This window comes from Acomys minous, assembly GCF_964271855.1.
Source record: "Acomys minous genome assembly, chromosome: 17".
Lineage (NCBI taxonomy): Eukaryota > Metazoa > Chordata > Mammalia > Rodentia > Muridae > Acomys > Acomys minous.
Window position 1 is genome coordinate 71,753,021 of NC_140500.1, and position 13,633 is coordinate 71,766,653.

The 13,633-nt window shown below is 48.2% G+C and overlaps 1 protein-coding gene across 3 annotated transcripts in view; it reads right to left on the reverse strand.

Annotated features, from left to right (window-relative positions):
• REEP1 (receptor accessory protein 1) overlaps positions 1–13,633 on the reverse strand; it is a 126,205-nt gene that overhangs the window by 38,591 nt on the left and 73,981 nt on the right. For all 3 annotated transcript variants that reach the window (XM_084766920.1, XM_084766919.1, XM_084766918.1), the window contains exon 3: positions 10,285–10,361. In XM_084766920.1, coding sequence (XP_084623046.1) covers positions 10,285–10,361 — 77 coding nt within the window. The remainder of the gene's footprint in view (positions 1–10,284; positions 10,362–13,633) is intronic.

Sequence of the window (13,633 nt, forward strand, 5' to 3'; positions counted from 1 at the left end):
AGGAGGGGAGGGAGGGGAGAGGAGAGGAGAGGCCGGGCGTGGTGGCACACGCCTTTAATCCCAGCACTCGGGAGACAGAGGCAGGCGGATCGCTGTGAGTTCGAGGCCAGCCTGGTCTACAAAGTGAGTCCAGGATGGCCAAGGCTACACAGAGAAACCCTGTCTTGAAAAACCGAAAAAAAAAGAAAAAAAAAAAAAAGAGAGGAGAGGAGGAGAGAGGAAGGAAGGGGAGGAGGGAGAAGATAGTCTGACATTCTTGAACTTAGGAGTCCAGCTAGCGATCAGCTGGTAAAATAATATCAACCTGGACTAGAGCGACAGCTCAGAGGTTAAGAACAATGGCTGCTCTTCTAGAGGACCTGAGTCCAGTTGCCAGTAACCACATGGTGGCTCACAACTATCTATAATGAGATCTGGCGACCTCTTCTGGCAGGCAGGCCCACATGCAGGCAGAGCACTGTATACATAATAAATAAATAAATCTTTTTTTAAAAAGTGATTGTCTCAAACAAAACAAAACAAAACAATATAATGATATCAACCCGAGACAAGTGTCTTAGCGGGTCTCTGCTATCTACATCATGTGTCTTTGAAACACTGGAAAAGCCAAGCCCCTTGAGTGGATGCAGATCAGTGGGGCCATGGTGTGGTGAGCAGAGTTTGACCTGGATTTCAGCCCCACCTCCTGAGTCTCTCCCTGGTGCTGTGAATAACCTGGACAAGCACACTGTGGTGCCCCAAGGTCGATTTCTGTATTCTGGCGGTTGACATCTTGTGGCTTTGCTGGCCCTGGAGGAAGTGTCCTTGCCAGGGTAAGCCAATTCCTAGAGCTAGCCAAGAAAGAGCTCCCCAGCACAAGCTCAGGCTCCTTCTGAACTCTTACTTTTTTCTAACATTTCATTTTTTAAATTGTGTTTGTGTGGGTGTCTGAGTGTGGGTTTATGCATGTAAGTGTAGTGACCACAGAGGCCAGAAGAAGGCATCAGATCCCTCCAAAGCTACAATTACAGGAGGTCTTGAGCCACCCAACGGGAATGCTGGGAACCTAACACTAGTCCTCTGCAAAAGCAGCAAGCACTTTTAACTGCTGAACCATCTCTTTAACACCCTCCCAATGCTGGGAACGAGAGTGAGCTGCTGAGTGAGGAAAAGGCCTATGAGCTTCATACAGCTTTCACGTACAGGCCAGTAGTGCAAAGCCTTTAGGATCTCATATTCCAAGCCACTATGCATGTACTTGCATTTCCATAGGACCAGAACCAGATATCAAGAGATGCTCCTGTGTCTAAGAACCATTTACAGCTGCAACCTTAGATCCACTCACCTTGCCAGCCCGTTCCTTCTCATGGAACTGCATGGACTGCAAGGGCCGCTGGTCCCACTCTCTGTCTATAGGGCCAGCCTGGTGCCTCCCACAGTGGCTTTGTGTGGCGTGGTAGGCTGCACTTCGTGTTTCTAGGGATCCGCGGGCTGAACAAACATCTCCCTTCCTGTCAGTCATTTTCAGGTCCACAAACCTGGCTACATCTACTTAAAACAAATCTCAGGCATCCTTAAAACAAGATGCAGTGGATGAGAAGGTCTCTTATGCTAGTCTGAAGGATCAAAAAGTAAGTTGTTCCCAGGCATCCTTCCCAGATAAAGGGAGCTGAAAAGAAAAGCAATCCCCAGCAAGGCATTTCAGAGCTCTTTCAGACTCACAGAGGCCCCTCTCCCCGGCCAGCACTTCCACTGCACCAGAACCTCTCCACTTTCTGCCTCCAGCAGGCTCTTCCTGAATATTCTCCCAGTAACTTGCGGGGAGGGGGAATGGTCCTGACAAAGCTGACTCCTCTTTCACAACCACAAAAGACTGGGGCTGAAAGAGGAGAAGCATGATTGATCCCCCTAGAGTGGGACACACCAGTGATTAATGGTAGGGGACCTTTTGTTTTGAAAACAAATTGTCTGCTAATCCAGGGGGAGAGCCACTGAATGCAGCTAGCTCGGACACCAGCCTAAGGTACACACAGTGCCAAGGGCAGGCATCACGCTGCGGCTCTCTAGTTATTATGTAAAAGACATTTTCTTTAAAAAAGCAGGTCACACATACACATAGCTAAGAAATGCTAAAGAAACCAAGAGTATTTAATAGTCTCCCATGTCAGAAATCCTGTGCTTAGGCTGCATGCTGTGACCTTCAAGTTGCTAACCTTTACCTCACGAGGTCTCGTGTTCTAGGCCACCCTTGGACTATTTACCTTTGCAAGAAGTAGAGAAGTTGGCTGGGTGTGGTGGCGCACGTCTTTAATCCCAGCACTTGGGAGGCAGAGGCAGGCGGATCGCTGTGAGTTCGAGGCCAGCCTGGTCTACAAAGTGAGTCCAGGATGGCCAAGGCTACACAGAGAAACCCTGTCTCGAAAAACCAAAAAAAAAAAAAAAAAAGAAGAAGAAGTAGAGAAGTCTCAACTTGGAATGACCCAGAGGATCTAGGAAGTTCTTACAGGGAACTAGGAAGTTCTACAGGGAGCGATTCAGGCTATTGCATTCTTGCCCGGGGGCTAGGGTGAGTGGGATTAGAATAGATCCTATTGACCTTGCCCTATATATGGTCCTGCTGGTCGGCAATAAAGTGAATCTTGATCAGAAATTTCCTGACTTGACTTGTTACATCTCACATCTCTGTATCCTACTTTCAATTCCCACTCCCTCTTTCAGGTGAACCCTGATTCAATTTTTCCCGCGGGCTGGGACCTGACAAAAACAAATTGTCTGCTAGTCCAGGGGGAGAGCCACTGAATGCAGCTAGCTCAGACACCAGCCTAAGTTACACACAGTGCCAAGGGCAGGCGTCACGCTGCGGCTCTCTAGTTATTATGTAAAAGACATTTCCTTCGGAAAAGCAGGTCATACATACACATAGCTAAGAAATGCCTCTAGAGGCTTTCCTTAGTCAGGTCTCTGCACCTCTTAGACTAAAGGCTAGGCCTATCTGCCACGACCCCTCCGGTGAAGTCTGTGTGACAAACGTTACCACGGAACCGAGGCGCCGCCGCCTACACCAAGCTTCCTGCAACGGGTCTGATGCTCTTGCCAGGAGTAACTAATTACAGTTCCCTCCTTTTTTCTCTCATCACTCACTGTTTTTGAAACATCCTGACTGTTTTTTCTAAATGTTTTCTCTTTCCATCTTTGTTTTTATTTTCCTTATCAAAAAACTTTTCAAGATGTAACTGTGTTGCTAGGCGACCCTTTACTTAAAACGACAGCCCAGGGTCATTCAGTCAAGTTTACCACTAAGTTCTGTCCTACTTGTTAATAAAAACATAGCTAAAAATTAGTCACCAGTAAATAGTTTATATTATGACTTACAAATAAAGTTTTGAGTAAGACTCCAGATAGTGACAGATGAGCTAAAAAAAAACCCGTGAGTCAACTGCCTTGACTCACAGATGTTTGACATAATAAAAAACACTGATTTTTTATATAAAAAAACCACATACAGTGATGCCAATCTAATGACTTATAAATAATTGTTCAAAATTAATGACAACATAATTACACTACATCCTGTATTTTAATTTGTATAAAAAATAACATCACCATGTGTAAACGCCCCTGTTTTAAAATGTGTATATAAACCTGGCTTGCTTGTCTCCCAAATATACTCAAAATCAAACAACACCTCTGGGTTTGTGTCTGTTTGTCACTCGCCTTATCTTCTACACACCAATGCTTCGAGAACTCTCGACCCAAACACTATCCAGTGGTGTAGGTTTCTGTGACTCCCTTAACTGCCAGGTGGGAGCATTTTCCATCCCTCCTTCTACACCTTGCTTTCCCTAGTCTGCACAGAATCAACAGTATAAATCGGGGACTGTCTCATACCAGGACATGGAAAGCTTCAGCCTTTTTCATAGCTTCCAAAAATACGCAAGTATCTCCCTGGCAAAGGGGTTAATGACAACCTTTGCCTATCACAGGGCAAGCTTCAGCAAACTTCCCTGTGTCTGCTTCTTTGTGTACACAAGCAAGTGAGGCTATGGCCTGGGTGCTCAGGAGTGGACGGTCCCTGTGCGCTTTGTAGACAGCAGGCTTCTCCACACAGGTCTGAGTAAGCACACTCTCGCTGCACAGCTAACAAAGAGCCTCTGTCCCAGGCTACACATTAGGGTCTAGGGAATGCATATGCCTATTAGACGCTGCCAGGGGCCCCTGGACTGCCCACCCTGCCTTGATTCTCTGAACCATTTGCTACAGATCACTTGTTCTTGAGAATCTTTCTGGAGTATTCCACCCAAGCTGATGTGGCTTTTATTTATTTATTTATTTATTTATTTTTGTTTTGTTTTTCAAGACAGGGTTTCTCTGTGTAGCCTTGACTGTCCTGGACTCACTTTGTAGTCCAGGCTGGCCTCGAACTCACAACGATCCGCCTGCCTCTGCCTCCCGAGTGCTGGGATTAAAGGTGTGCGCCACCACGCCCGACTGATGTGGCTTTTAAAAACCTTTCTGCATGGAGGCTGGAAAGACATCCCAGTGGTTAGGGACACTTGCTGCCCATAGGACCGGAGTTTGGTTCCCAGCACTCATGCCTGGAGACTCACAACTGCCTATACCTCCATCTCCGGGGAATCCAACACCCTCCTCTGCCTCTGAGGACCCACACATGCCTGTAATGAATGCAGATGCATGCGTACACTCACAGTCTCACACACACACACACACACACACACACACACACACACACACACACAAATACAATATCTTAAAAAAAATAATAACAATTTTCCTGTCTGTCCACCTTTGGTTCATGCCTTGAGTCTTCTCTTGTCAGAAGAACAAAGCACATTCCAGTGACAATGCAGGTGGCAGGCTTTGGAATGGCCAGCAGGCCTGCCTTTTGAGCCAGGTAGCTCTAGACTGTATAGGAGGCTATTATGCAATCATGTCTACCCTGGTGATGTAGCCAGACATGTCTTTTGTGTTTTCTTTTCCCTTTTCTCTTTCCTTTCCTTCTTTTCCTTCCTTCTCTTTCTTCCTTCCTTTCTTTCGTAATCAGGGTCTTATTATGTTGATTAGGCTGCCCTCAAATTTGCAAAGATCTACCTGCCTCTGCCTTCTGAGTGTTGGACGTAAAGGTGTGGACCACCACTACGGGCTTGGAGCCTGCCTTGCAGATACCCAGGTACAGGGAAACCAACTGCTGTAGACTAGCCGTAGCAGAATGAGTTTATATCTTGGGGGACATCAGTATCCGGAGGATTAAAAAGGAAACCACTGCAGCCATTTCCCTCTTCTCAGGATGTTGGCCTAAGGGATGAAATCACAGGCTTCAGCCTTAACCTGTCAGCCCTTAAAAGGCATGGACTAGTCACGGGTACTGCAGAGGGCATGGTGACACATGCCCATTGACCCTAGGCCCCAAGAAGCTGGGACAGGAAGATCATGAGTTTGGGGCCAGCCTAGGCTACACATCAAAACCTCAGTTGGTAGAATGCTTGCTTAGCATGCCTGAATTCCTTCACCCAGCACGGCACACGCTGGCCGTGGGGCTGCTCGCCTGTAATCGCAGCAATCAGGAGGTAGAGGCAGGGGGATAAGAAGTTCAAGGTCATCCTCAGTCAGGTACATAGAGAGTTCTAGGCCATTCTGGGATATATACCACCCCCCTTTTATACATATTCTTAAATATATACTAAAGGAAAAAACCTGAATGGATGACTAGTATATGTTCTTCTCCAGCTCTTCAGTGCCCCCCAAATAGTCTTAGACTAAAATATGGGGTGATTTTAAGGTCTGTTAGGATGCCATGATCACAAAATCTCTGAAAATTAGATGAAAGAGTGAAACAAAAGGCAAGCTCCCTAGAAGCCACTGATGCCTGTGGTTTCTTCCAGCCTCGCTGTTCCCCATGTGCTCTCCTAGCCCACAGCAGCTGCTCCTTATCACAGAGCCAGGACACCAAAGCCATGGGATGCTGGTATAGGAGTGCAGCAACTCAGAGATAAGCCCACTCCTCAAGGACAGCATGCGTACAGGCAGAACACAGCTCTGAAAGCTGCTCCCTGGCTAAGGAAGAATGAACAGACCCTAACCGACCTCTACAAACGGTGCCCGCCCAGGAATGGAAATCTCTCCTTCCCCTTTGTCCCGGGACTACCCCGGTCCGGGCGCTTCCTTGGCCTTGTTGAGTGTCCTCTTGGTAGCAAAACCAGAACTCAAGACTTCATCCTGTCATGGACAGTCACTCTACAGCCCAGTTTGTCCTACCCTATTTACCTCCTGAGATATCTGTTTGTTGGCTGGTTTGTTGATTGATGCGTCCCCTCATTTTTAGTTGCATTCATTCCGTTGAGAAAACCCCACTGTAGAGGTGCGAGTTGAAAGTGCAGAGCAGGACAGGAGTTCTAGCTGGGTCCCTTTCTGATCAAAGCAGCTTAGGGGAGGTCAGGGTTTGCTTGCCTTACATGTCACAGTTCATCTACCTTTCTTCCACAGCCCAGGACCACCTGCCAAGAGGTATGTGGCCGTATGGGGCTTCGCTCTCCCGCACCAGTTAACTGCCACTATGACCCCTGCCCCTCCCTGACACTGACATATCCACAGGCCAATCAGATCTAGGCAATTTCTCAATCTATGCCAATGCTCACACACACCCTCGGCCCGTGTACTACATTTTCAGTGAATTGTTTGTTTTATTTTGCAGTGGAAATAAACCATTTTATAACTTTAAAAGGATTAAACGAAACCACTTCCGCAAGTTGTGGAGCAAGCCACCATCCTATCTATTCGGTGGCTTCTTGGTTGCTGCCTCCGTCAAGGTGAGAGGGGGTGACTCCTGGAGAGCCCCTCACTGCAGAGCTGAGACCCTCAGAAGGGACAAGGGACCCTCGCTTCCCACCCGTAAACTTCAAGTCGCCATCAGCAAAGAGGAGGGAACGGGTGTGGCCTCCACTTGGCAAGCAGAGAAGGAAGGGGGTTCTACCAATCTCTGCACGAACACTCCAGACGTACCAGGTGCCAAATAGACTCCCACTGTGGACAGGGCTCCTGTGACCTTCTCCTCCTCCTGGTGTTATGTCCCTGAATGTGGACCTTCTGTGACAAAGGGGCTTACAGACATAACGAAGGTTGCTCGCAGCTCACTTGAGGATGGGGAGATGCCTGGATTATTGGGGGGGGGCTATCTAATCACCTGGTACAGAGCAGACACAGATCTGTTGGAAGCAGAAGACAGAATCTGAAGCTTGAGAAGGATCAAGATGCCAGTGTGAGCTGGAGGGAGAAGGGAGCAGCGCCCGGTGAGAAGATGGAGACCAGCCAGGCGTGGCGGTGGCTAGATCGGCGATGATTTGTCATGTTAGTGAAAGCAAATTTACATGCTTCACCACATAAAAGTCAAATTGACAGGGATGGGTGTGGTAAAGAGGGCCTCTAATCCCAGCACTTGGGAGGCGGAGGCAGGAGGATCTCTATGTGTTCAAGGCCAGCCTGGTCTACATAGCAAGTTCCAGGCCAGCCAGGGCTACGTAATGAGACCCTGTCTCAAAAAAAAAAAAACCCAACTGGTTGAGTACTTATTAGGTAGTTCAAGACTAAAACTGTACCATGGTCAGTGGGTAGTCCAAAACTTGAAGGCATAGTCAGCACTAGGCAGGATTTCCACCCGGCAAAAGCAGCAAGGTTAACATGTAGAAACACCAGGAAAGAGCTCCTGAGTCTAACCTGATAGTCCCCTGGTATGCATGAGGAGCAAGGACAGCAGGCCTGAACACAGCACTAGACAGAGGGAACCTCAAAGGCCATAACAGGATGACTCAAGGTGCAGGCCACACTATTTAATGGATTACCCATTCTTTGCTGGCCCGGGACCCAGTACCCTCATCTCTACAGGTGACATGGAGTCAGGGGAGACAGGGTTTCTTTGTGTAGCCTTGGCTTCTGTCTACTTACAAAAGCCCAGTCCATCCTGTGTCACGGGTATGAAACGAGACAACAGGGTGCAAGCACACTGAATCATCAAGCCAGACCCCAGCTGTGGCTGAGACATGGCTCCTTCAGAAGAAAGATTGAATAGCTGTGTTCTACAATAATTAAGGCCAATGACCCAAAACGTGGTCAGGTCTGACTTTGGGCCTATGATGCTGTGGGGGGCAGGGTGGGATAGAGAAGTTCAAACTGGCCCTTTTAGAATAAAACTTTTTTCTTCTTCAGAATGGAAATATCTACCAACCTCCTTAAAAAAGAACAGAACACTACGTACTTTTCACTGTCTTTGGGACAAGGCTGTATATCAATGTTAACAACATTTTTAATCACACCACTGCTAAACATAGCTGTGTTAATTTCTTTTGGGGTAGAGGATTAAGACAAAGTCTCATGTAGCCTAGGCTGGTCTTGAACTCACTAGGTAGGCAAAGCTGATCTACCGTGCCTCTGCCTTCCAAGTGCTGAGACTAAAGATGTGTCTAGCAAGGGTATTGTTTATAAGTGAAAAAAAGCCAAACAGTGTCCATGAAAAGGACATTAATCGAGACTGAAGAGTTAGCCTAATGGTTAAGAGTGCGTACTACTCTTTGAGGGGACCCGAATGTGCTTCCCAGCATCCGTGCCAGGCCACGCTCAACAACCTGCAACTCCAATTCCTGGGGATCTGATGTCCTCTTCTGGCCTCCTCAGGGCCCTACACTCATATGCACATATGCACACCCCCAAGACCTATACACAATTAAAAATATAATAGATTTTTAAGCTTTTTTTTAAAGGACACTAATTAAATAAACTATACTTCATCGAGACCATGAAATACTATGTGGCTATTGAAAAATAAGTAGATATATTTATGATCATATGAAGCATTTCTTGTTTTGTTTTGTTGTTTTTTCGGGACAGGGTTTCTCTGTGTAGCCTTGGCTGTCCTGGACTCACTTTGTAGACCAGGCTGGCCTTGAACTTACAGGGATCTGCCTGCCTCTGCCTCCCAGTGGTGGGATTAAAGTTGTGCGCCACCACGCCTGGCTTCATTTCTAAAATGAATTCAATAGCCAACAGAATTGTTACGTCTAACATTGTTTTTTTTTTTTAAAGAGAAAACAAAAACACATAAGCACTGCGCACCTACAATTCCAGGATTTAGGAACCTGAGGGAAAGGGTTTGAGTGGTAAAGACCAGCCTAGGCCACACTGAGACACTGTCTCCAGAAACAAGTTACCGTAAAAAAAGAAAACCAAGTGAGATGGCTCAGTGAGCACGAGTGCTTGCTGACAAGGCTGGTGAGCGTGATCCCCAGAACCCACACACAATTAGAAGGAGATAGTTGACTCCATAAAGTTCTTCTCCAATCTCTACATGTGTACCACGGCATGGTCTTGCTCAAATATAGCAGACATGCACCATACGTAGGGCACTCGTGCATGTGCGGGCGCGCGCACGCGCACACACACACACACACACACACACACACACACACAGAATAATAATCTTAAAAATAAAAATGTTGCCAGGTGTGGTGGCACACGTCTTTAATCCCAGCACTTGGGAGGCAGAGGCAAGTGGATCACTGTGAGTTCGAAGCCAACCTGGTCTACAAAGTGAGTCCAGGACAGCCAAGGCTACATACACAGAGAAACCCTGTCTTAAACAACCAAAAAAAAAAAAAAAAAAAAAAGAATGAAAGAAAGAAAAATAAAAATGTCCATATAAGTGTGTATATTAATTAACATGTTAACAATTTTGCTTTTGTTTTTTGAGACAGGATCTCTCTGTGTAGTCCTGGCTGTCCTAGAATGCAGGATAGCTTCAAACTCACAGAGAGCTGCCTACCTCTGCCTTAAGAGTGCTGTAATTAAAGCCATGTGTCACCATGCCTGGCGCCAATAAATGTTGTAAGGGACACAGAAGTATGAGTAGTGGTTATGGGCAGAGCCCGTGGGTTAGGAGAGAAACGTGGTGCTTTAATTGAAGGTTTATTTTGTCCTGTAGTGCTGGGCTCAGCCCAGAACCTCAAGTTTGCAGCACTGTTGCTCTCCCCCTGAGTTACAGGTGCAGCCCCTCCTGCCCCTGGAGGAACTCAGCCTGTGCAGCCTGTGCCACACCCCAAGTGCCTTAGACAACACTGGCTCTCAGGGAGCCCATCAAGGACATTTACCTGGATGAGTCTGAAGCAATGTATTAATGTCCCAGTTAACACCTCAGCCTTGGTCCTGCTCCTCCGGCCCAAGGAAAGGCCGAGCTCTTTCTCCACCTCTGCCCACACCAAGCGAAGCTGCCTTCTGAAGTGTCCCAGTCCCTGGAGCACTTACCAGCAAAGGAAGATGTCTGTGAACGTCTCTGCTGTGGTGAAGAGGGCAAATATAATCCAGTACATCATCCATTTGACCTGTTGAAGGGAAAACGGAGTTGGTAGAAAAGATCATGGCTGCCCAGCGCCAAGGCAGTGGACACTGAGGCAGGTCCATGGCTGCCCAGGGCCAAGGCAGTGGACACTGAGGCAGGTCCATGGCTGCCCAGGGCCAGGGCAGTAGACACTGAGGCAGGTCCATGGCTGCCCAGGGCCAGGGCAGTGGACACTGAGGCAGGTCTATGGCTGCCCAGGGCCAAGGCAGTGGACACTGAGGCAGGTCCATGGCTGCCCAGCGCCAAGGCAGTGGACACTGAGGCAGGTCCATGGCTGCCCAGCGCCAAGGCAGTGGACACTGAGGCAGGTCCATGGCTGCCCAGCGCCAAGGCAGTGGACACTGAGGCAGGTCCATGGCTACCCGGCACCAAGGCAGTGGACACTGAGGCAGGTCCATGGCTGCCCAGCGCCAAGGCAGTGGACACTGAGGCAGGTCCATGGCTGCCCAGCGCCAAGGCAGTGGACACTGAGGCAGGTCCATGGCTGCCCAGCGCCAAGGCAGTGGACACTGAGGCAGGTCTATGGCTACCCGGCACCAAGGCAGTAGACACTGAGGCAGGTCCATGGCTGCCCAGCGCCACGGCGGTGGACACTGAGGCAGGTCTATGGCTGCCCAGCGCCAAGGCAGTGGACACTGAGGCAGGTCTATGGCTGCCCAGGGCCAAGGCAGTGGACACTGAGGCAGGTCTATGGCTGCCCAGGGCCAAGGCAGTGGACACTGAGGCAGGTCTATGGCTGCCCAGCGCCAAGGCAGTGGACACTGAGGCAGGTCTATGGCTGCCCAGGGCCAGGGCAGTAGACACTGAGGCAGGTCCATGGCTGCCCAGCGCCAAGGCAGTGGACACTGAGGCAGGTCTATGGCTGCCCAGCGCCAAGGCAGTGGACACTGAGGCAGGTCTATGGCTGCCCAGGGCCAAGGCAGTGGACACTGAGGCAGGTCCATGGCTGCCCAGCGCCAAGGCAGTGGACACTGAGGCAGGTCTATGGCTGCCCAGGGCCAAGGCAGTGGACACTGAGGCAGGTCCAGGCAGTGCCGCCTGCATCTGTCATCTTCTCCTCACACTTCCCTAACTCAGGTGCAGTTTTACTCCACATCTTTATTTTTTTTAATATTTATTTATTTATTATACAGTGCTCTGTGTGCATGTACACCTGCAGGCCAGAAGAGGGCGTCAGATCACATTATAGATGGTTGTGAGCCACCATGTGGTTGCTGGGAACTGAACTCAGGACCTCTGGAAGAGCAGTCAGTGGTCTTAACCGCTGAGCCATCTTTTCAGCCCTGCTCCACACCTTTATGCTGAGAGCAAACAGGCTGTTCTACAACCAGCGTAAGGTTCCACACACAAACCAAGATTTAATCCAGGTTAGTATGCCTGAGGACAAACCCCTAAAGATCTGGGGATGGAACCTGAGCCTGACAGACTAGCTGCAGGGAAGAGCCTCAGAGAAAGAAGAAGAAGAAGGAGGAGGAGGAGGAGGAGGAAGAGGAGGAGGAGGAGGAGGAGGAGGAAGAGGAGGAGGAGGAGGAGGAGGAGGAGGAGGAGGAGGAAGAAGAAGAAGAAGAAGAAGAAGAAGAAGAAGAAGAAGAAGAAGAAGAAGAAGAAGAAGAAGAAGAAGATCTTCTTCTAGAAGGCTCCCAAAACTGACACCATAAACTATCCTCAAAGTCTTGGGCAGAATCCCAGTGCCCAGGCTTCTGAGCCTGGAGGATCGTTCATGAGGTCGAGGTCAGCCTGGGCGACAGAGCAAGACTCTGTCACAAAAATAACAAAGGTCCTGGCTGGACCTTGAGCTGCAAAAAAGAACCAAAACAAGATTTAAAATATGGACTTAAGTATGCATATAAATGAAAATTTAAAAAGTAAGATTAGGAAATCTGAGGAAAGACCGAGTGTCCTGTGGATGCCAGGTGTCCAGCACATAGTTCCAAATTATCCCGTTGCTTCAGGAATCCTGATTTTCAACATTATTGGCTATTTTTCCAGTTTGACAGGTTATAGAAAACTGATCTCAATGAAATAGTGAAAATTCGCATCCATTAGGATGCAAATCAATTCTGTCCCTGGGAGGCACACCTGAACTTTCACGCACTCCTAACCTAAAGAGCCCATTGAATATTAGTCAACAGCTCACTTCCACCACAGTTACAATTTTGAGAAAGGGTCTCACTGTAGCGGCTGCCAGGGAAGCTGACTGCTACACAGCCAATAGAAACTGGCAGAGTCATCAGGGATGCTGGGATGGGAAGGCCCTCCTACTAACTGGACACGCATCCTTAGAGGACAGCTCTTCCCAGCTGTGTTGGGGGTGGTGGGGTCATGCATGGGGAGGACTGCCCAGAGATGCAAAACCCCTGGCTCCACAGCATGACGAAGGGGGGCAGCTGCTGAGCTGCAAAGGCAGGGAAAGAGACTCTCTTCCCAGAGACTCCAAAGAGAAATAGCCCTGCCTGTGAAACCAATAATGTATGTGTTACTGGGCAGTGGTGGCACATGCCTTTAATCCCAGACAGAGGCAGGTGGAACTCTCTGAGTTCGAGGCCAGCCAGGGCTACAGAGTGAGTACCAGGACAGCCAAAGCTACACACGCAGAACAACCTTGTCTTGAAACCCTGCCCGCCAAAAGAAAAATAAAAACAAACAAACAGCAAACAAAATATATGTTGTTTTATGCTGGGAAGATCACGGTAACTTGTTACAGTGACAATAATCCAATACTTGTATGAAAAGTTTAAAATAATAACAAAAGAATATAAAAAGGAGAGTGTAACAAGGGAGTTACTGGGCATTATAAATACTAGTGGTTGTGAGGGAGATGTTGTTACAGTCTTCAAATTTTGCTAAAGAGATGGCTCAGCCATTAAGAGCATTCCCTGCTCTTCCAGAGGACCTGGGTTCAATTCCCAGCAACTACACAGTGACTCACAACTTTCTGTAACTTCAGTCTCAAGGGATTTGATACTCTTTTCTGGCCACTGAGGGCACTGCATGCACATGGTACACCTACAGACATGCAGGTAAACAAATAAAATAAATGTGCATTATCCAATATTTTGTATGTACTTTATAAATTATAGATAATAAACATAATCTCAGATGTAACCAACGTAACATAATAAGTAAATAAACATTTTTAGAAGCTGGTTCAAGTGTTCCCTGACTCATCTCAGGGGGAATGGCGTGAAGCAGATCTCAGGGAGTGGCTAGAGAGAAGGGTGGGGGACCTGGTTTGGTAGATGCCAATGGTCCTAA